The following is a 22,434-nucleotide window of genomic DNA, read 5'->3' on the forward strand; positions in this document are numbered from 1 at the left end:
GACCATTCCGTCTCTTCGTTGACTAACCAGCTATCACACTCTCAAATATAAACAACCATTAAACATTACAAAGGGATCATGAAACCACGAGGCTGCTGGTAGTCTGGAAGGGGGTTGCAACCTTATTGCCCTGGAGGGATTCCTGCATACCTGGGCTATTTTTGTTTTCTTCTGCTGGAATTTGCAAAGACGCAATATCCGTGTCCCTGACTGGTCACTGAACTGCTCGTGGAACGGGTGCAGCAGCTGCACGGTCTCTCCAAAGCTTTAGAAGTAAAACAAGAGCACAAAACAATTACAGGGTGAAAGTGGTAGTTACATTCTGCTCTGAACTCTTGCAGAGAAGCCAAGATTTCTAATGAGCTCACCTGCATACAGCAATTTGCCCCACTTCCAGAAGAGTCAGTGCATTTCCAATCACTGCCAGGGATTCATATGCAAGCTGTTGAAGGACAAAGTTACATGAATACCAGGAGATTCCAGGTTTTACTCACACCTCAGTATAGTATTAAACATGAAGAATGTCACTCAAATTGTTATTTATCATCTCCTAAAATAAACAAAGAACCTTCCTATTTTTTCCCCTGCTGTATGTATTCGAAGTATCATAATATCATAGTATCAGTCAGGGTTGGAAGGGACCACAAGGATCATCTAGTTCCAACCCCCCTGCCATGGGCAGGGACACCCCACACTACATCAGGCTGGCCAGAGCCTCATCCAGCCTGGCCTTAAACACCTCCAGGGACCAGGCCCCAACCACCTCCCTGGATAACCCATTCCAGGGCTTCACCACTCTCATGGGGAAGAACTTCCTCCTCACATCCAGCCTGAATCTCCCCACCTCCAGCTTCATTCCATTCCCCCTAGTCCTATCACTACCTGAGATCCTGAGAAGTCCCTCCCCAGCCTTCCTGTAGGCCCCTTTCAGATACTGGAAGGCCACAATTAGGTCACCTTGGAGCCTTCTCTTCTGCAGACTGAACAGCCCCAACTCCCTCAGTCTGTGCTAAAGTAGTTGCTGCAATACAGACACACCAGTTCCACTGACTGATTTGGAGATACCACTCTAGTCAGGCTAAGGAAATAAACACTAAAATAACTACTTAGAAGGAAATAAGGGATCTTAATAAGTAAAACACCTACAAGGGTGCTATGGTCTTAGAGGTCTTTTTCAACCTGGATGACTTCCTGATGAAATAATACTTCCAAAGAATGGCATAGCTAGTAAGTTTCAGCCCTCTGTAGCTATAAACAAGTAATTTCCCAGTGGATATATACAGGGCTAAAAAATGTAAGATCTCCTCCTTCCAGCTAAACTTCCACTGATCTTTTAGTCATGAATCTCTTAGGCATGACAAGAGTTCAAGAACGCTGACCAGGAGAAAATAGCTGCTCCAGAATCACTACTCAAGCTTCCGACAGCCACCAGCTCTGTATGACACAAGTTAGCAGCTGACATACTCATGAACAACAGGTACCTCCTTCATGCTTCTTCCAAGATTTCATTTTACCTGTTTAGAGTGATTGTCTATCATACTGGAGGAATCATCAATAGCCAGGCAGATCTGGTACTGCCGTTTGCTGGGCTTGGTCCTTCGCAGCCAGATCTTATCCTTGCGGAACTGGCTGGCAATGTATGGAATCACTTTGCGCATGTTCAGTCTCTTCCCTGTTCTGTAGTCTCCTCTGAAAGGCAAAAAGAGACATCACACAGTGACAGGGATTATCAGCAAATATGTCATCCTCCAAGTGCTGGCCTATGCAGCATATGCACCAAAGTGTAATACATTTCACAAAAGCTTATTTAGAACAAACTTTCAGTCTTTATTTAGAATAAACCAAACCAGGTTGGAAGAGACCTTCAAGATCATCGCGTCCAACCCATCAACCAATCCAACCCACCCAAACAGCTAACCCATGGCACCAAGCACCCCATCAAGTCTCCTCCTGAACACCTCCAGTGACGGCAACTCCACCACCTCCCCAGGCAGCCCATTCCAATGGGCAATCACTCTCTCTGTATAGAACTTCTTCCTAACATCCAACCTAAACCTCCCCTGGCACAGCCTGAGACTGTGTCCTCTTGTTCTGGTGCTGGCTGCCTGGGAGAAGAGACCAACCTCTGCCTGTCTACAACCTCCCTTCAGGTAGTTGTAGACAGCAATAAGGTCACCCCTGAGTCTCCTCTTCTCCAGGCTAAGCAACCCCAGCTCCCTCAGTCTCTCCTCATAGGGCTTGTGTTCCAAACCCCTCACCAACTTCGTTGCCCTTCTCTGGACTCGTTCCAGCAAGTCAACCTCCTTCCTAAACTGAGGGGCCCAGAACTGGACACAGGACTCGAGATGCGGCCTTACCAGTGCAGTGTACAGGGGCAGAATGAAACCCAAAGTGGTAGTTCTGATATTCACATAGCCACACTCTCAATGCAGGATTGATACCCAGTGTTTTAAAGGGGAGTTCTTAAATCCAGATGCCTGGGATGGAAGTCAGACCTTTGTCCCAGGTTGAGGCCAAGCAGATCCTCTCTTGCCTCTCACAGGGGCAGAAAAATGAGACTCAAACAAGCGGATTGCAGAAGGGATGCAAAGTTTAAATGGAAAAGCAGTGAGTGTTTTACAGAGAGCTACAAGCACAGTGACAAAAGAGATCCCAAAGCACACAGAGCCACTTACAGCACACCCAGAAGCATCCCAGCATTCCCCTTCTCCCTACCTGAGGGTACACCCAAAACCCCCAGGGCTCGCTCTTCCCCCCCTCCACTGTTAGACTAATCTCAGCTGGCCAGATCTGAGATTGTCCTTCTTCCTACTCCTGGCATTAGGCCTAGCCAGGCCCAAGAGGGCTTGAGATAACTCCCCTTGCATTACCAGATAGGGAGCATCTCCCACGGGAGCAGTGAGGGAAGAAAGAGAAAGTGAGAGATGCAGATGGATTTACAGGGAGCAGGATATTATGGGAATGAATTATGCTATTTCCTGTGTCCACCTACTGGGCTGGACACTCAGGGCATTGGAGGTGTAGCTTGTGTGGCAGCAGCAGGAGGCACCCAGCCTAAACTGCCACAGCCTTGAATTTGGATTCCTCCAGTTTGAAATGAGTCTAGATCTCTTTAAAAGAATATAAATCCCTTAAGGTTTGTGGCAGTTTTAAACTGATGCCTAGGACATTTTTCCACACATTGAGTAGGAAGTAAATAAATTACCATTGGATGCAAGAGAAAAATAATGATAAGGTCTAAATAATCCCCTTGGGCTGGTAACTGACATAGAGATAGTTGCATAAACTAACTTTCTCTTGTTTTGCTTTCTTCACTCTAGCAGGTACTAGCTGCTTGCTTCAGCTGGCTTGCTGACCTTGGCTGTGTTTCTTTGTTGTGGCTAAGTACTAACAACCTACTCCCTAGTTTTCTCCTCTTTCTTTTTCCCTTGTCAGGGGAAGAGGGGGAAGCTGTTGGTAACCCCTTGGTTATGTCCAGAGGGGCTCCTGTGTTGTTTCTAAATTGTAAATGCATGTAAATATTGTCCATTTTGTACATATTCATTGCATTTCATATATCCAGATTTTAGCCTGCTTGTAACTATAGCTTCATTTGCTTCCACTGAGCTAGACTGGCAGGGATCAGTGCTGGGCCCCATCCTCTTTAACATCTTTATTGATGATCTGGATGAGGGCATTGAGTCTATCATCAGTAAATTTGCTGATGACACCAAGATGGGGACAGGAGTTGATCTGCTGGAGGGTAGAGAGGCTTTGCAGAGAGACCTCGACAGGCTGGACAGATGGGCAGAGTCCAAGGGCATGAGATTGAACACATCCAAGTGCCGGGTTCTGCACATTGGCCACAACAACCCCATGCAGTGCTACAGGCTGGGGTCAGAGTGGCTGGAGAGCAGCCAGGCAGAGAGGGACCTGGGGGTGCTGGTCGATGGTAGGCTGAACATGAGCCTGCAGTGTGCCCAGGCAGCCAGGAGGGCCAATGGCATCCTGGCCTGCATTAAGAACAGTGTGGCCAGCAGGAGCAGGGAGGTCATTCTGCCCCTGTACACTGCACTGGTTAGGCCACACCTCGAGTCCTGTGTCCAGTTCTGGGCCCCTCAGTTTAGGAAGGAGGTTGACTTGCTGGAACGAGTCCAGAGAAGGGCAACAAAGTTAGTGAGGGGCTTGGAACACAAGCCCTATGAGGAGAGACTGAGGGAGTTGAGGCTGCTTAGCCTGGAGAGGAGGAGACTCAGGGGTGACCTTATTGCTCTCTACAACTACCTGAAGGGACGTTGTAGACAGGCAGATGATGATCTCTTCTCCCAGGCACCCAGCACCAGAACAAGAGGACACAGTCTCAGGCTGCGCCAGGGGAAGTTCAGGCTGGAGGTCAGGAGGAAGTTTTACACAGAGAGAGTGATTGCCCATTGGAATGGGCTGCCCGGGGAGGTGGTGGAGTTGCCATCACTGGAGGTGTTCAGGAGGAGACTTGACAGGGTGCTTGGTTGCATGGGTTAGTTGATTAGGTGGTGTTGGGTGATAGGTTGGACGTGATGATCTTGAGGGTCTCTTCCAACCTGGTTTATTCTATTCTATTCTATTTTGGGAGGGTAATTTCAACCCACCACAATGTTAAAAACAAATAATTTTGAAAGCAGCACTTGAGTCAGTACTGTTTCAAAGTTGATCCCTTGCTGCACAGAAGAAAGACCAAAAGAAACCAAACCAACACAAACCAAACCAAAAAAACCCACCACAGAATACATCCAGTTAGAAGAGACCTCAAAGATCATCCAGTCCAACCCTCCACCTGAAGGGTCAACACTAAACCATGTCCCTAAGCACCAGGTCCACATGCTGCTTGAACAGCCCCAGGGATGGTGACTCCACCACTGCCCTGGGCAGACCTTTCCAGTGTTTGATAACCCCTTCAGTAAAGAAGTATTTCCTAGCATCCATTCCCCTCTTTGCTCCAACCTCCCCTTCAGGCAGTTGTAGAGAGCAATGTGGGCTCCTCTCAGCCTCCTCTCCTTTAGACTGAGCAACCCTAGCTGCCTCAGACACTCCTCATAGGAAAAAAAGGCAACATCCTCAGGGTGGGTTCTGAGTACTAGATCACATTAGCATGTCATAAATAACCTAGTATTCCCATACCAAAGTAAAGTGAGTGGCTTTTCAAACAGGAGTAATTGCTACAAAGGAAAACCAACACACAACTGCAGTTGTACAGAGGTTAAAGTCCCTACAAACAGGAGGTTAAAGAGGAAGCTAAGAGATGCATTTATTGCTCTCTACAACTACCTCAAAGAAGGTTGTAGTGAGGTGAGTGTTGGTTTCTTCTCCCAGGTAACAAGAGATAAAACAAAAGGAACTGGACTCAAGTTGTGCCAGGTTTAGACTGGATATGAGGAATGATTTCCTCACTGAAAGAGTGGTCAGGCATTGGAGTAGGCTGCCCAGGGAGGTGGTGGAGTCACCATCCCTGAAGGTGTTAAAAAAACATGTAGACATGGCACTTTGGGACTTGTGGTGTTGGGTTGATGGTTGGACTTTATGATCTCTGAGGTCTTTCCCAAGCTTGATGATCCCATGAAGCTGGAAGTCTCAGAAAGATTCAACTTACTTCAATTTGGCTGCCTGAGTGGGTTCCAGAATGAGCCGCAGCTGTTCACAAAGCTGCTGTGATAGAGGAGCCGTCAGTGCTAGATACCTCTGCCACATCTGTGCTGCTTCCTTCTCCTAAAACATCACAGAAAGAAAGAAAGAAAGAAAGGTGAATTACAAGAAAACAAGAAGCTGGGAAGCACTGCCTGAGAAAGAGAACAAATCTCAGTGTACTAAGGGGAAGTACACTGTAGGTAACTATCAGCTAAACTGTGAGGGTGTCTTATGAGCACTCTAAAGATGATGGCTTGCCATCAGCTTGGGATGCTTCTTGCTGCTGCAAAGACACAGTGTGCAGTGAGCATTTCTCTAGGAGTACACAAAGCAAATCTGTCATTGCTCTTGATACAAGAAAATCTTTTAACAGCCACTGTCTGATAATGTGTATTATAGCAAGGCAAGCTGTAAAAGTCTGCTATCAGAAATGACAACTAATAAACATTCAGCACAATTGTTAAGCCTCTACACTGGCAGTTCCATTCAGGAATTACTGCCAAGTATGGTTTCTAATTCAGTCAGAGAAAGTATCATACTCTGGTTTGGCTTTTGGTTATTTAAACTTCAGCACTGCAACTGGGGGCAGGAGTTGATCTGCTGGAGGGTAGAGAGGCTCTGCAGAGGAACCTCCACAGGCTGGACAGATGGGCAGAGTCCAACAGCATGAGATTTAACACATCCAAGTGCCGGGTTCTGCACATTGGCCACAACAACCCCATGCAGAGCTACAGGCTACAGAGTGGCTGGAGAGCAGCCAGGCAGAGACGGATCTGGGAGTGCTGGTTGATGGTAGATGAACATGAGCCTGCAGTGTGCCCAGGCAGCCAGGAGGGCCAATGGCATCCTGGCCTTCATCAGTGTGGAACAGTGTGGCCAGCAGCAGCAGGGAGGTCATTCTGCCCCTGTACACTGCACTGGTTAGGCCACACCTCCAGTACTGTGTCCAGTTCTGGGCCCCTCAGTTTAGGAAGGAGGTTGACTTGCTGGAATGAGTCCAGAGAAGGGCAACAAAGTTGGTGAGGGGCTTGGAACACAAACCCTATGAGGAGAGGCTGAGGGAGTTGAGGCTGCTTAGCCTGGAGAAGAGGAGACTCAGGGGTGACCTTATTGCTCTCTACAACTACCTGAAGGGAGGTTGTAGACCGGCAGAGGTTGATCTCTTCTCCCAGGCAGCCAGCACCAGAACAAGAGGACACAGTCTCAGGCTGTGCCAGGGGAGGTTCAGGATGGAGGTCAGGAGGAAGTTTTACACAGATTTACACATTGGAATGGGCTGCCCAGGGAGGTGGTGGAGTCGCCGTCACTGGAGGTGTTCAGGAGGAGACTTGACAGGGTGCTTGGTTACATGGGTTAGTTGATTAGGTGGTGTTGGATGATAGGTTGGACGCGATGATCTTGAAGGTCTCTTCCAACCTGGTCTATTCTATTCTATTCTATTCTATTCTATTCTATTCTATTCTATTCTATTCTATTCTATTCTATTCTATTCTATTCTATTGTATGCAGCTTCTGTTGATCATAATTTTGAGAAATTAAGTGTCCAGCACTTAACTGCAGGTGGCAAATCAAAAGGAGCTTGGCAGGACTAACAAAAAAATGTTTCCAACTATGCAAGTTTTAGAAGTCACACCAGAGTAAGTTTCTGCAAATAGCTCACAGCACATGCAAAAGGAGATGTGCTTTAAGAATGTGATTTTATTTCAGGGTAAGTTAAACATCACTAAAGAAAAACAGCATCTAAATCACACAATTGTGGGAATTTAGATCCCAGCCTGCTTGGCCTCCTCGATGCTTCAGCAGTAAACCAAGATGAAGTAATGCAATGAAGGATTCTTCTTAGCAGTTTTATAGTAAAAACAAGGTCACAAACCTCATCTGGAGTTCCAGACTGCTGTGTCTGCCAAGCTTCCAACTGCTTTTCAAGTTCCTTTCTTAGCTCTTCAGGATCTCTAACGATGTGCTAGGAGATTTATGAGACAGAAAAAAATAAGTTCACACCTGTGCTGATCCCCAAATTATAGTGAACTATGAAGAAATCAAAAGGCATTGCTCTTATTCTCTTAGGCAGAAAATACCTGAATAAAACAAATTGCTTTTCAAAAATTATCTTCCATGTCTAGGAAGAAAAAAATCCCTCCCCACAAAGACCTGCATCTGTGACACAATCAGCATAGGAACAGAGCTAGGAACAGACACCACAAATGATCAAATAGGGAACCTCAAGATAATTTAGTGAAATTGGCTTGACAAACACATTTAAATGACACACTAATGGAGATCAAACTACTGAGTTCTACCTCCAAACTACTGAGTTCTATCTTCCAAAAGCTAATAGGCTCCCCTTAATTGTAGGTTTTTAATAGCTCCATTCAAACCACTTAACTCAATGACATCTTCCTCTTTACCTACCAGAAAATACTGTGTGACAAACCATTCTGTTAAAGGACACCCAAACTCTTTTTACACCTCTCCAACTTTTATTTCAGTGGCAACTTCTGTTCCCAACTTGTAAAACTGTAATATACTCAAACAGCAGGAGGTGGTCAGTAACCTGCAGGTTTACTGGGTCAATGCAAACTCAGCAGTAGCAATAACTTCTCATTCCTCAAGAAACAGCAGTCCCTCTAAGCCACCTAGTGCAGGTTTAAGGAAGGGAGGAAGAACGTACACGAAGGAGGCTTCCTCACTCCTTTTGCTGAAAGCTGAGAAATGGCACTTTTCCCCCTTCCTGTCTTTCTCCCTTGTCTTTAATGGGTGTCGCAGGAGCTCCCCCTCCTGTTTCAGGTTTTGCATGTCACTTGAAAAGAAACCCAAAACCCAACCACACACACACGAAAAGGGCACCTCTTGCATTCATCAGCCTTTTCCCAAAGAGCTGCCACGTTTGGCATTAAGATGGAAATACTAGGTATGGCTGGGACACAACCCTTTCTATGCTGTGCAGAGAAACAGTAAAGTACCACTCTAAGTATGCACTGAAGATATTCTTTATCAACTGGTTACTGCTTCTAGGCCACAGCTCTTTACAATAAAGCTAACAGTTTGTGCTGGGAAGCTATGAGTGTCACATGGAGCTCTGGGATTTTCTAGGTTGGATGTGGCCTTGAGCAGCTGCCTCTGGTTGAGAGGCGTCCCTGCCCATGGCACGGAGGTTGGAGTAGATGATCTCTAAGGTCCCTTCCAACCTAGGCCATTCTATGATCACATATTTGAGCTGAACATTCAAAAAAGGCCCAAAAAGGTTCTGTAGTATTTGCAATCAGCTTTTCTTTGAGGAAGTAAGATATTGTTATGAATTAACTAATGTGAATGCCCACATAGGTGTTTTAAGGTCACTAAGGCCTAGCTTTCTCATCACTCTGAACCCTTTTTATCTTCAGACCAAATATTTCTGCCCATCACTTTTCACTTTACTGAAGCCTTTGATCAGAGGATTCACTCTGTGCAAAACAGTTCTTGACAGTTCAGAAAACAAAAGTGTTTTCAAAGACTGAGGATGGAACCTTCCCACATAAGGATGGGGAGGACTGGTCACACTAACCACAGCAGTCAGCTGCATATACAACAGCTGCTGTGTGTTACTTTTCATTCTGTTATTACAGAACAGCAAGCTACTGAGTGGTCTGAATGAAAGTAACTCTGAACTTCTGCATTCACAGAGTTTCATTAGCACAGGTGAAATAAACCACACTCTTTCTACCACTGTAGTTGCAGTAAGACCCATGGGGTAGCAGACCTGGGGAGTATCCATCAGAAACTGATGGGCTGTATGGATGGTCGAGTCCTTGCTTCTCTCTGGCTTCTCTTCAGATGCTTTTGGTAGCTTTTCTGTTGTAGAGTCCTTGACATCCTCTGAGTCAAAAGTCTGGGTCTCTGGCTCCACTTCACCTGGTCCTACAAACACAAAACTAATTACTGACTTTGTAGATCACACACAATATATGAGCTAACACTGTATCTCATCTCTTTTGCCAAGTGTCTCAGATGCTTTGTTGTTCAACCCTGATATTTGAGAGAAGTGCACAAACTTTAAATCAATCAGTTCTAGGAATAAGATGAACACAAAAGCTTGCAACTCACTGGAACAGGTAAACACCCATTTCCTTATGCAAACTTTTTTATTCTCTCTTATAATCTTCTTAACAAAAGAACAAAATATTAGTGAACAGATCTTTAACACCTGAAAATGCCACTGACAGGCACAATTTTTGAGCCTCATGGCCTGTCAAGAGAGGCAGGAGGTATAAAGCAACTTCAGAATCTGGTTTTGTAACACAGCCTCCTTTTCCTATAAATTATAAATTAATTTACAAAGAGAGGAATGAACTAAAGATTCTCTTCTATTATTGCTTCTACTCTCCTACACTGTTTAAGAAAGTATGGCATTGTAGGGGAAGCTTCAAAGATCCATGTTTTTCAGAACATCCTTAAAGAATCCTATGTAATAAAAGATAAGACTGCTTACATGCATGCCTGTACTACAAAGACCTGAAGGGTCTGCTAGTGAAACCTGTCTCCTCCCCTCTCCAGCCAACATTTGTGTTGGCTGACAAAAAACCAATTCAAAATTCCAGGCCACAGTGCCATTTACTTAGAAATCCTTCTCTTGCAATTGGCAAGAGATATTTCTATATATCTAGCTTTCAGTGTGTGGGTGTGTGGGCTGTGTGACTGACAAGTCAGATGCATCTTCTCATCTACCAACATTTGCATCCGATAGCCATTTTCTGTTAGGCTGCTCAGCTTTGCTCTGTTTAGTTCCTCCTTCAAGAAGAAAGCAGTAAGGCATTGACACTTTGGTGCTGCCTCATTGGGTCCTGTTCAGGTTGCTCCTCAGTTTCTTAGTGCTTTTTCAGAAGTCCAACACAAAAAAAGTGGTGTTACGTGGTGCTGATGCTGGTGACACTGGAATGCACTGTTACATGCCAGTTAATTAAGTGAACTGGCATTGTGGCCAGCAGCAGGGAAGTGTTTACTTTTTACTGCTCCAAAGACGTGGATAAAGATTAGAGACCCCTCTGTCACTCAGCCAATCTTGCAAAGGCTAATGCTGGTTACTAGGCAGGAGTAAAACTATTGCTGCAGAAAAGTCATCTAAGAGCAGATGGTTTTATCTTATACAGCATACACACATCTTTAACATGAAAATATAACCACCTACATATAAAGATGCACATCAGTGTACATTTAAGAATGGTTTATAAGTTAATGTACCAGTTTTAGTGGCAGTAGATGTCTTTTTCTCTGGCTTCAGCTCCTCTGTGTCTACTGCTGTGAGCTCCTCATTGTCCTGCATTTCTGCTTCCATAGCTGTATCTTCAGAATCTCCTTCTTCCTTTTCTTCAAGAGGCATGATAGGTTTTTCTTGCTCCTTGCTAGCTACGTCTGTACAAAGGCAACAAGACTTAATAAGGAAAAGGGGGAAGGAAAAGCAGTGAAGTTGCAAATAACCATTGCATTCTGAGGCCATTGCCCATCAGTTTTAGTGAACTTCAGAACAGACCTGAGCTACTGTCTCAAACCTCAGTTTTATCTTTCACTGTGCTGTGTCCTATTGTATCAATAAGCTATTGCCCTGAAAACCTGATGAATAAAAGAGACTAGTTACTTGAATGGACAGCAATTTAACTAAACTTTTATTAGAGGAGGATTTTTAGAGGCATCAATTTGTTTGATACAGAATGAAGAACCTGTAGCATTACTCCAAATATTCTGCTTGCATAGCAGCACTTTGGGCTTCAGCACAACTGAAATAGATTTAAAATGTGTCCTGACTAAAATGCATTTTTAGGAGTTGGTTCACTGTGTTCAAAATTGTTATTGTCAGTTTGAACCTGGCTGCCAAAGAGGAGCAGTTATTGTAGTGAAATGGTGCTACACTTTCCACCAAAGTAAGGATTATTATAACATGGCTCAGGTTGGAAAGGACCTGAGAGATCTCCTACTCTAACGTCCCCACTGTGGGCAGGGATGCCTCTCAACTAGACTCAGCTGCTCAAGGCCTCATCCAGCCTGGCCTTGAACACCCTCAGGAAGGAGACATCTACAGCCTCCCTGTGCAGCCTTTCCAGAATCTCACCACCCTCATACTGAAGAACTTCTTCCTAAGATCCACTCTAAAGCTACTCTCCCTTTGCCTAAAACCATTCTTGTCCTATTGCTAGACACTCTCATGAAAAGTCCCTCTCCAGCCTTCCCAGAGGAAGCTATAAGGTCTACCCAGAATCTTCTCTTTTCTAGGCTGAATAACCCCAGCTCCCTCAGCCTATCCTCATAGCAGAGGTGCTCCAGCCCTTAGGTATCTTTGTGACCCTCCTCTGGACTTGCTCCAAGAGTTCCATGTCCTTCTTTATGATGGGGACACCAGAACTGGACGCAGTATTTGAGGTGGGGGGGTCTCACAAGAGCAGAGTAAAAGGGCAGAATCACCTCTCGTGACCTGCTGACCACACTCCTCTTGATGGAGCCTAGGATACAATTTGCCTTCTGGGCTCCATGAGCACACTGCTGGCTCATGTTGAGCTTCTTATCAAGCAATACACCCAGGTCTCTTTCTTCAGAACTACTTTCAACCCACTCTGCACCCAGGATTGTTAAACTAGCTTTAAAAAACCTAGTGGGAAAGGCTACAGTAAGGAGGAGCATGTCAGGATTTAATTCTGCAATGACAGCTCCTTACTCCCAGAAATACCACTGTACCATATGTCTGTGCATCATAGCATTCAGAGCTTTGTTTAATATGCTCAAAGGCATCAGCCTCCTCCACGTTTTGTTTAGGCTGGTTTGTGTTCTGCTTTGCTTCGCTGCTGGATTCTATGGTTCTCAGTCGCTTGTGGATGTGCTCGTTGTGATCTCCCATCGAGCGCTCGTTGTCTGCCTGACCAGGCTTCCTCTTGAAACTCTGCAAAAAGAAGCAGTTCACTGTTAACTGGAAATGAGGTGCAGCCATACACTGGGGAAGGAGAGGAGAGGGGAAGGAGGGGGAAAGGAGGGGGGGAAGGGGAAAAAAAAGAAGGTATGAACCTGGGTTGTTTTTCTGCTTTGCTTCTGAGAAGCCATCCGGGCCATGCGTGTGGATTCATGGCCTTCCGACTGGTTTGCACTTGAAGCTCCACTTCCATACTCCTGAGAGACCAAGAAGATTGCAATGGTAACTGAGAAGTGATTCAGCAGCTGTTGTAGACAAGTGTGAGCAGTCAAACTGCACTGCTGTGCTACCTTCTATTGTGATGGATGAAAGGCTCAGAACTGGAAGTATTATTCTTGTAGAGAGCAGAAGAGTCAGACAGTTCTGCAGCTCAGCAATTAGCCTGAACTTTACCACACAGTTTTCAGGTATCTACTTGGTCTGCAGTATATTTTTTCAATGAATGTATAATTTGTCTTCTCAAAATTGAACCTTAAGACACAATTCTTAAAAGCATGGCAGCAATTCCATGACTATAACTTGAAAACATGTTCACATGTTCAGCATTTTTGACTAGGAAACTTCCATGTAATTTACCTCTTTAGACTGGTCTCTTTCTGAAGCCTCTCCAGCCAGCTCAACAGCACTATCACTCTGCAGGTTCTCCTGCCCAGTCTGCCCTTGTGTTTCATGCTCCATTCTTTCCTCAGACTCAGGGATCTGTTCATCCATCTCTGAATTATCTTTATCCTCTTCTTCCTGGAAGAACAGCAGTTTACTTAAACATTCTTAAAAACATCAGGAAACAGAAGGCCAGGGAGGTATAAGAATACAGATGACAGAAATACAGCAGTTTAATGGTAAGCACATGCCTCTTGTCTTGAAAGTTCTAATACTACACCTGTGCAAAACCAAATGTGTTTCAGAGCATCACAAAACAAAATTCCTTAAGAAAAAAAAAGAAAGGAAAGGGAAGAAGGGGGGAAGGGAAGAAGGGGGAAAGGGAAGAAGGGGGGAAAGGGAAGAAGGGGGGAAAGGGAAGAAGGGGGGAAAGGGAAGAAGGGGGGAAAGGGAAGAAGGGGGGAAAGGGAAGAAGGGGGGAAAGGGAAGAAGGGGGGAAAGGGAAGAAGGGGGGAAAGGGAAGAAGGGGGGAAAGGGAAGAAGAGGGGAAGAGGGAAAGGGGAGAAGGAGGAAAGGAGAAGAAAATTAGGTTTTATCTATTACTCTCTACCTGAGGTTGAAGGCCTTGCTCAGCAGCAGGGACTCCCTTCTCATCAGCAGATTCTTTTTTTTCTTCATCAGGTGGTTGTGACTCTTGCTCTTCCTCCTCCTTCTCCTCCTCTTCTGCTGCATCCTCAGTGTTCCCTGCATTTTCTTCTTGATCCTCAGCATTTTTGTCCCCTTCATCTTCCTTCTCCTCTGTATCTTCAGAAATACCTTCTTCAGCTGGTTCTGCATGTTGATCATTTCCTTCTGTCTCGCCAGTATCCTCCTCATTCTGTTCTTCTGCCTTTTCTGCTTCACTTAAATCAACTGGTTTCTCATCTATTTCAAAAGCATTTTCTTCATCTAGATTAAAAACATCAATCAGAAAGGTATACAAAGCTCCCAGTGAAATACAAAAAGAGAGTGAGTATCACAACTGCCCAGCCTATCAAAAAACTCTGATCAAGAAAAAATACTGAGAATTCTATACACAGAATCGGTGATTTTCTGCAGCAGAGAATTTCTTTACCAATTCTTCTATTGGTTTGTAACTAACTTGAGCACAGAAAATTCCATCTAAACATAAAGAGGAACGCCTTTACATTGAAGGTGGAGGGAGCACTGGAACAAGCTGCCCAGAGAGGTAGTGGAGTCTCTGTCTCTGGAGTCATTCAAAGCCTTCCCTGGCTGCCAAGCTGAGCAACCATTTATTTAAAATAGAATAAACCAAACCAGGTTGGAAGAGACCTTCAAGATCATTGCGTCCAACCTATCAACCAATCCAACCCACCTAAAAAGCTAACCCATGGCACCAAGCACCCCATCAAGTCTCCTCCTGAACACCTCCAATGACGGCAACTCCACCACCTCCCCGGGCAGCCCATTCCAATGGGCAGTCACTCTCTCTGTATACAACTTCTTCCTAACAGCCAACCTAAACCTCCCCTGGCGCAGCCTGAGACTGTGTCCTCTTGTTCTGGTACTGGCTGCCTGGGAGAAGAGACCAACCTCTGCCTGGCTACAACCTCCCTTCAGGTAGTTGTAGAGAGCAATAAGGTCACCCCTGAGTCTCCTCCTCTCCAGACTAAGCAGCCCCAGCTCCCTCAGCCTCTCCTCATAGGGCTTGTGTTCCAAACCCCTCACCAACTTCGTTGCCCTTCTCTGGACTCGTTCCAGCAAGTCAACCTCCTTCCTAAACTGAGGGGCCCAGAACTGGACACAGTACTCGAGGTGTGGCCTAACCAGTGCAGTGTACAGGGGCAGAATGACCTCCCTGCTCCTGCTGACCTCACAGGCTCTAGGTGAACCTGCTCTGGCAAAGGGGTTGGACTAGATGATCCTCCAAGGTTCCTTCCAACACCTCTTTGTGTGATTCTGTGAATTATATAGCATTATGAATTCCTAATTACCTGCCTTTAACCTAATATTCTTGAGGGCTTGTTGATTTTGAGTACAAATACTTGTGTGTGTCATGGAAAAAAATGAAACCACAGAAGCAACTGGCAATGAAATAAGAGCTTCTAGCATAAATTAGGGTGCATCACTTGGGACAACATGAGAAAACTTCCTCCACAGTGTGTGCAAAAGAGAGGTAAAAGAAAATGCTGTGATGCTGAGTCCTTATCTGGCCTGCATCTGGTATTTTGATATTTTGAGACACAGAAGTGAATTTACAGCTTTTTGTTATACAGAATTCTGCCATCATCTCTCTCCTTTCTATGAAGAAAAAGAGCTTATTATCTGACTGTTCTTCCCTATATCCATTTGGCTTTCCTCTGGGAATCTGTAGAGAAAATTTTAGTGGTACCTTCATCCTCTTCCTCATCACTCTTCTCATCAGTCTCCAGGTTCAAATTATCAGGAAGGTCCAAAGGTTCAACTTCAGGCTCCTTTTCTTGCTGGCCATGGTAAGGATCTACTTCATTCTCATCATACTCACGCTGTCAGCAGAAGAACGTGTAGGGGGGATAAAAAACCCAAAGCAACAAACAGGTATGTAATAAATGCCAAATACAAGGAAAGGTAAAGATGACAAATAAGATACTTCTGAGTTCTCTAGGTTACAGAAGTGCTGGGTACAATACAAAAAATTGTTGGGTGACAGGTTGGACTTGATGATCCTTGAGGTCTTTTCCAACCTTATTGATTCTATGATTCTATGACTATTAGATTAAAAATGAATTTCCAGTGGTACACAGCCTCGTGCATTAGTAACAGAAAAAAAGAGTCATTTCAGCAAATGCATTTACATAAATGCTTACTTCTTCCAAAGAGCATGTTTTGTGTTCAGGATTCAGTTTTCCTACTTGAACAGTTCTGAACAGAATCTGCACTCTTGCAGAAGGTAAATGCACTCTTGCAGAAGGTAAATGCACTCTTACATACTACACAGAATCTTCAAGTATACTGTGGACAGATTTGTTTTTGCCCCTCAAAACATCAATTCAGTCTAAAACCTGGTTTGGCAGTCACGAGAAATTCTGGCTAGGGTGAACAAAGATTCTTTCTGGATTACAGATCAGAAAGAATATCTCACATGTATTGTAACAGACACAGTATGGTTAATTTTTAGCTCTGAAATGCATACATTTTTATACTGTACTTAACTATTAAATAAAGAGTGTTTCAAATTCTCATAAACACATGCTGTGAGCAACAAAACCTGGCTTAACAACAACATTCTCTGTGCAGTCCAAATCGCTTTTACCTCATCAATCTGTTCATGGATTTTCTCTTTGTTTCCACTGTCATCATCTTGTTGCTCTTCTTCCTTATCCTTGGGAGGCTGTTTTTTATTATCCTTGTTTCCTGTGCCCAAATTGTCATCTTTTGCAACAAGCTCTGAATCCTCCTGTTAACCAACAAATTCCAAAGGAATTCAATTATGCTACCTGCTTCTCAAAGTCTGAATGAGAAGGTATCACCTGCTTCAAACAAAACGAACACTACATAATTTGTGTATACTCCAATTATCCCCTTCCAAGACCAAGAGCTATGCAAGGGAGTTCATGGTCTAGGTCACATCACCTTTGTAGAGTTTAATTCCTTTAATATTCTTTTTCTCCACTCCTTTTCTCTTTACCTCATCCATTCCTGGTCCAGTTTCTTCTGTTTTACTACCGGCATCTTCATCATCATCGTCATCGTCATCATCCCCCCAAAGCCTCTCATCCAGTTTATCATCAGCTTCAGCATTATCAAGATTTCCCATCTGCTTATCCAGCTCCTCCTCTTCATCTGAATGATCATCATTTTCTGTGTACAGTTCAGAATGTGTTTCAGCACAGAAGAAACAGCTGACTTTTGGGTTAAGTTCAGAAACAAGCAGTCATAGCTGCACCTCAATTTCACTGCCCTCTGCAGTCAATTGAGATGTGTGGAAACAGACGCCCATGCACTACCATCCTTAAGAGCAGGGTCCCAGTTATGTGTGTCATAGTGTCCTGTTGGACCTACAGATGCCCACAGCATTCTTTCCCTCAGACTAACAAGTACCAGGTGCAAAACCTGGATGATTTAAGCTATTCCTTACCTTCTCTCCCTCCTCCATTTTCAAGATGTTTTGGCATTAAAGGAAGAAGGTCTACTCTGCTTCACCTGTTTACTAGGCTTGGGACTTTTGCCTCTCATGCAGATGAACTTGCTCTTGGCACTTTGTCAGATTTAAAAGTAGATTTAACACCACTGTAATTTGTAAGCCATGTTACTTTCATGTATTTCAGCTGTCACCTTTTCAAGTGAAGAACTGCTACCTTTTGGGTGAGTTAGCCACTTGAATGAACCCACCAAATGTTGCTGTTTTTCCCAGTTTACAAAAGTGAATTAAACTCCTTGCACTGCTTGGAAGTTAGCAATAGCTTCGTTAGCCATATATTGAAGCTAAGGACAGTCAGTCTCAAGTGTTCTATTGATTTTCAGTGATTGATTTGAAGACCTGCTTATAGGTCAGCTCACAAGAAGAAGAAAGAATTGGCACCTTCACTGCAAAACCACCACAGTGACAAAGCAGAGACAATATTAGAATAAACCTTTAGAATAAACCAAACCAGGTTGGAAGAGACCTTCAGGATCATCGTGTCCAACCCATCAACCAATCCAACCCACCCAAACAGCTAACCCATGGCACCAAGCACCCCGTCAAGTCTCCTTCTGAACACCTTCAATGACGGCGACTCCACCACCTCCCCGGGCAACCCATTCCAATGGGCAATCACTCTTTCTGTATAGAACTTCTTCCTAACATCCAACCTGAACCTCCCCTGGCGCAGCTTGAGACTGTGTCCTCTTGTTCTGGTACTGGGTGCCTGGGAGAAGAGACCATCATCAGCCTGTCTACAACCTCCCTTCAGGTAGTTGTAGAGAGTGATAAGGTCACCCCTAAGTCTCCTCTTCTCCAGGCTAAGCAGCCCCAGCTCCCTCAGCCTCTCCTCATAGGGCTTGTGTTCCAAACCCCTCACCAACTTTGTTGCTCTTCTCTGGACTCGTTCCAGCAAGTCAACATCCTTCCTAAACTGAGGGGCCCAGAACTGGACACAGTACTCGAGGTGTGGCCTAACCAGTGCAGTGTACAGGGGCAGAATGACCTCCCTGCTCCTGCTGGCCACACTGTTCTTGATGCAGGCCAGGATGCCATTGGCCCTCTTGGCTGCCTGGGCACACTGCAGGCTCATGTTAAGCCTACCATCAACCAGCACCCCCAGATCCCTCTCTGCCTGGCTGCTCTCTAGCCACTCTGACCCCAGCCTGTAGCACTGCATGGGGTTGTTGTGGCCAATGTGCAGAACCCGGCATGTGTACATGTGTACATCTTTGCATTCATACTAGTATCTCTTAAGTGTTCATACACAAATGGGACTACTTTTTAGTATATGCTTTATATAATAAATATAACCATTACTGGACTGATCTAGACTATTTATTATAAGTGGAAGGACCAAACCTTTTTTCTCCAGTTCTCCATCATGCATTTTTCCGTCAAAGTCTTCTGACATTTCAATTGCATTGTCTTCTCCTTCAATGTCTGGTTTAGAATCTTGATCCTCTTTCTCCTTCTCTTGACCCTTCTGAAAACTGTCTTCTATCTGAATTATTGGTAAAACAAAAAAATGACAATGGATCCTGCAAATCTTTAAGTACCACAAGAATATTTATAAGGTTGTATGCAAAGACAATAGCCAACCTAGACAGGACTTGATGGAATGTGTCCAGAGAGGGGCAACAAAGCTGGGGAGGGGTTTGGAGCATAAGCCCTATGAGGAGAGGCTGAGGGAGCTGGGGTTGCTTAGCCTGAAAAAGAGGAGGCTCAGGGGAGACCTTCTTGCTCTCTACAACTACCTGACGGGAGGTTGTAGCCAGGTGGGAGTTGGTCTCTTCTCCCAGGCAACCAGCACCAGAACAAGAGGACACAGTCTCGAGCTGCACTAGGGGAGGTTTAGGCTGGCTATGAGGAAGAAGTTCTTCATAGAAAGAGTGATTTGCTATTGGAATGGGCTTACCCAGGGAGGTGGTGAAGTCACCATCCCTGGAAGTGTTTAGGCAGAGACTTGATGGGGTGCTTGGTGCCATGGTTTAGTTGATTAGATAGTGTTGGATCATAGGTTGGACTCGATCTCAAAGGCCTCTTCTGGTCTGGTCTGGTCTGGTCTGGTCTGGTCTGGTCTGGTCTGGTCTGGTCTATTCTATTCTATTCTATTCTATTCTATTCTATTCTATTCTATTCTACCAGGAGACTGAAGGAAACAATGATTCTTTATGCGAAGCATTTACAGCATGGATTCCAAGATCTCTTTTCCATTTTGACTCAAATTAAACAAGAACAACCCAGGACACTTGCCTGATCTTCACTCTCTATTTTGTCGCTCACATCTTTCTTGCCTTCCCCATCTCCAATACCAGCATCCTCGTAATCGTGAAACTGTGATGCTCCTTCTCCAGCTTCTTCTTCAAGTAACTCTTTGGGCAGACAAAACCCCTACAAAGGCAAACAGAAACTCAGGACTTCCTGTAGTTCAGCTTTGTTTCCACTTCAGACCCTTGTAAACATTAAATACGTGCTTACCACATCTCCACCGTTAATCTCTAATCACTCACCTTTTGGGCAAGCTCTGTAAAAATGCTGGTGAGAACAGAAAGCAATTTTCCAGTACTCCGGTGAGATGCCAGGGAAACAGTGAGGTAGAAGAGGATGAGGTCCGAATACTTGCAGAGCATGGGCTTCAGACGTACCAGCAAATAGCAGGACTGGTTGAAGAACTGCAGTTAAAAACCAAAGGACAGTCAAAGATGATTGTGTACATGCTGAGATGCACTTTAGAGAGTGATGACAGAGTAAAAAGCGATGCTCAAACCAGAACTGTAAGGAGGCATGAGGGGATTTGAAAGTTTCTGACTTTTGTCTAGATTTTCACAAACCCCCAAACTTTTCTGTCTAATCAAAGGAGCCTTTGGCATTTGCACTGCAGAAGAGTACCTGTACAGGTACTCTTCTCACATGCTTGTAGCTTTAAGTTACTAGACAAAACCCAGCAATGCACATTTAGCCAAAGTTGACAGTTCCAAATCTTTTGAGACCCCTAAGGCAAAACCTCTTGAGAAGAACAATTTTACCTTATGTTTATCTGAAGCATAATCTTCCCCATAAGATTTCAGGTCCTCCAGGAGTTCTGAAACTGCTAAAATGGCTTTCTGCACGTGCAAAGAATCCAGATCAGCAGAAAGCTCTTCATTGAGAAGCTTAGTTATATGTCCTGCTTTAATCACGTCAAATGAGGCTGCATCCTCTGTGTTTGAAAACATGTAAATCAAGTCAGACATTCCAAAAATGATCCACCAAGCAATCTAGAAATATCCTTCTCGTCTGTTTAAACAGACTTCTGTGAAAATGGCAATTTTCTTGTCTATTGCTGCCTCTGCTGGACATAGTTTAAGGAATTTCTAGGTTTGCATAGCTGAAACTCTCCTCCTCCTGAAGTAAATTAACAAACCTACCGTCTTCCTCCGGAGATTTTTCTTCCTCTTTTCCATCTTCCTGTTTTTTCTCAACCAAACACTGGATGGCATAGAGAACAGCACGGATAACTGCTTCCACTTTTGCTGAGAAGTGCTCCACAAACTCTTCATCTGACTGCTGGTTTCCTTTTGATGCACAACACAGGGAGTTTTATGTAGAAATACATTACATTAGTTACTGTGTTTGCCCTATGCATGAGAAGCACTATCCAATTTTTACCACATAGCTCTACTGAAATCTCCTTACTAACCCTGATCTACAAGCTATGGTATAAAAATCTGTCATCAACAGTGACTAAGGGGGGAAAAAACCCCACCACATTATTGCCTAACTTATGTCTGGGCTAACTTTTATAAGTTTGGATTTCACCAAGTGTTTCTGGATATCCCAATGAACACTGAGCCATTTTCTGCCATAACCAACCTAAAGAATTCTTCTATCTTTATCTAAATTAAAAAAATGGGCAGAGAAGAATTGTCTTTACCATTGCAATTTGTCATGGAAGCAAGAAGCTGTGCTCTCCAGGCTGTGAAGTCTGCAGATGTATTATTAACTTCCTCCTGTATATACTTTAGGCTTTTGATTAGGGCCATCTGATTTGCAGCTTGTTTTCCTTCCACATCTGGAAGAAACAGGGACTCTATGCCTTGTAACTGAGCCGAGACTTCAAGCAAGCAACTCACAGCTGATGTGCAAACTTCGAAATCTCTCCTGCAACAAGAAATACCATCACACTGAAAGAAGAACAAATGCTCCAGTTTAAGATTGAACCTTTTCTTGGGGGAGGAGTGAGGGGATGGAACCTGATCTCCACGTTGAACATATTAAATAAGAAGTCTGCCAATCAGCAGATGTGCCACTCTCACCTAATTGTGGCCTTCCAGTATCTGAAGGGGGCCTACAGGAAGGCTGGGGAGGGACTTCTCAGAATCTCAGGTAGTGATAGGACTAGGGGGAATGGAATGAAGCTGGAGGTGGGGAGATTCAGGCTAGATGTGAGGAGGAGGTTCTTCACCATGAGTGGTGAAACCCTGGAATGGGTTGTCCAGGGAGGTGGTCGAGGCCCCGTCCCTGGGGGTGTTTAAGACCAGGCTGGATGAGGCTCTGGCCAGCCTGATGTAGTGTGGGGTGTCCCTGGCCATGGCAGGGGAGTTGGAACTAGATGATCCTTGTGGTCCCTTCCAACCCTGAATGATACTATGATACTATGATACTATTTGAAGCAGAGAATGAGAAGCATATATATTGTTGTTGTTAGTATCAGTTAGGCTACAGATTTCTTTTGAAATAAAAATTTCTCCATTAAATTTACATTTGAAATTCACTTCCTTAACTAAGTAGTTATGGGGATGAAATCCCAGGAGACTAAAGACAAACTGAGAAGCTGTTCATTTAGTGACTTCTCAGGGGAGTGGGAAAAGACACAGATATTTGTTTTAAAAGCCAGGCACTGCACTTTGCAACAAAAAAAGAACAGAAACAAGTTTCAGGAGCACCTGAACACACTTTTCAAGGTGGGCACAAGCCAACCTCATGAAGTTCAATAAGAGCAAGTGCAGGGTCCTGCATCTGGGTTGAGGCAATCCCAGGCACAAATCCAGGCTGGGCAGTGACTGGCTGGAAAGCAGCCCTGAGGAGGGAGACTTGGGGGTGCTGGTGGACAAGAAGC

The 22,434-nt window shown here is 44.5% G+C and overlaps 1 protein-coding gene across 3 annotated transcripts in view; it reads right to left on the minus strand.

The window, feature by feature from the left end:
• MDN1 (midasin AAA ATPase 1) overlaps positions 1-22,434 on the minus strand; it is a 142,041-nt gene that overhangs the window by 7,851 nt on the left and 111,756 nt on the right. For all 3 annotated transcript variants that reach the window (XM_068149473.1, XM_068149467.1, XM_068149459.1), the window contains 20 exons: positions 21,250-21,476; positions 20,744-20,890; positions 20,363-20,535; positions 19,847-20,008; positions 19,590-19,727; positions 18,696-18,837; positions 16,839-17,011; positions 16,464-16,607; positions 15,564-15,696; positions 13,782-14,119; positions 13,148-13,309; positions 12,667-12,768; positions 12,343-12,544; positions 10,858-11,028; positions 9,380-9,537; positions 7,514-7,603; positions 5,606-5,721; positions 1,515-1,689; positions 369-442; positions 151-265 (listed from right to left, as the gene is read on the minus strand). In XM_068149473.1, the coding sequence (XP_068005574.1) occupies positions 151-265; positions 369-442; positions 1,515-1,689; positions 5,606-5,721; positions 7,514-7,603; positions 9,380-9,537; positions 10,858-11,028; positions 12,343-12,544; positions 12,667-12,768; positions 13,148-13,309; positions 13,782-14,119; positions 15,564-15,696; positions 16,464-16,607; positions 16,839-17,011; positions 18,696-18,837; positions 19,590-19,727; positions 19,847-20,008; positions 20,363-20,535; positions 20,744-20,890; positions 21,250-21,476 (3,142 nt within the window). The remainder of the gene's footprint in view (positions 1-150; positions 266-368; positions 443-1,514; positions 1,690-5,605; positions 5,722-7,513; positions 7,604-9,379; positions 9,538-10,857; positions 11,029-12,342; positions 12,545-12,666; positions 12,769-13,147; positions 13,310-13,781; positions 14,120-15,563; positions 15,697-16,463; positions 16,608-16,838; positions 17,012-18,695; positions 18,838-19,589; positions 19,728-19,846; positions 20,009-20,362; positions 20,536-20,743; positions 20,891-21,249; positions 21,477-22,434) is intronic.

The sequence above is a fragment of the Melanerpes formicivorus genome, unplaced genomic scaffold, assembly GCF_026170545.1.
Source record: "Melanerpes formicivorus ecotype bairdi unplaced genomic scaffold, bMelFor1.0.p_v2 SCAF_2, whole genome shotgun sequence".
Taxonomy (NCBI): Eukaryota; Metazoa; Chordata; class Aves; order Piciformes; family Picidae; genus Melanerpes; species Melanerpes formicivorus.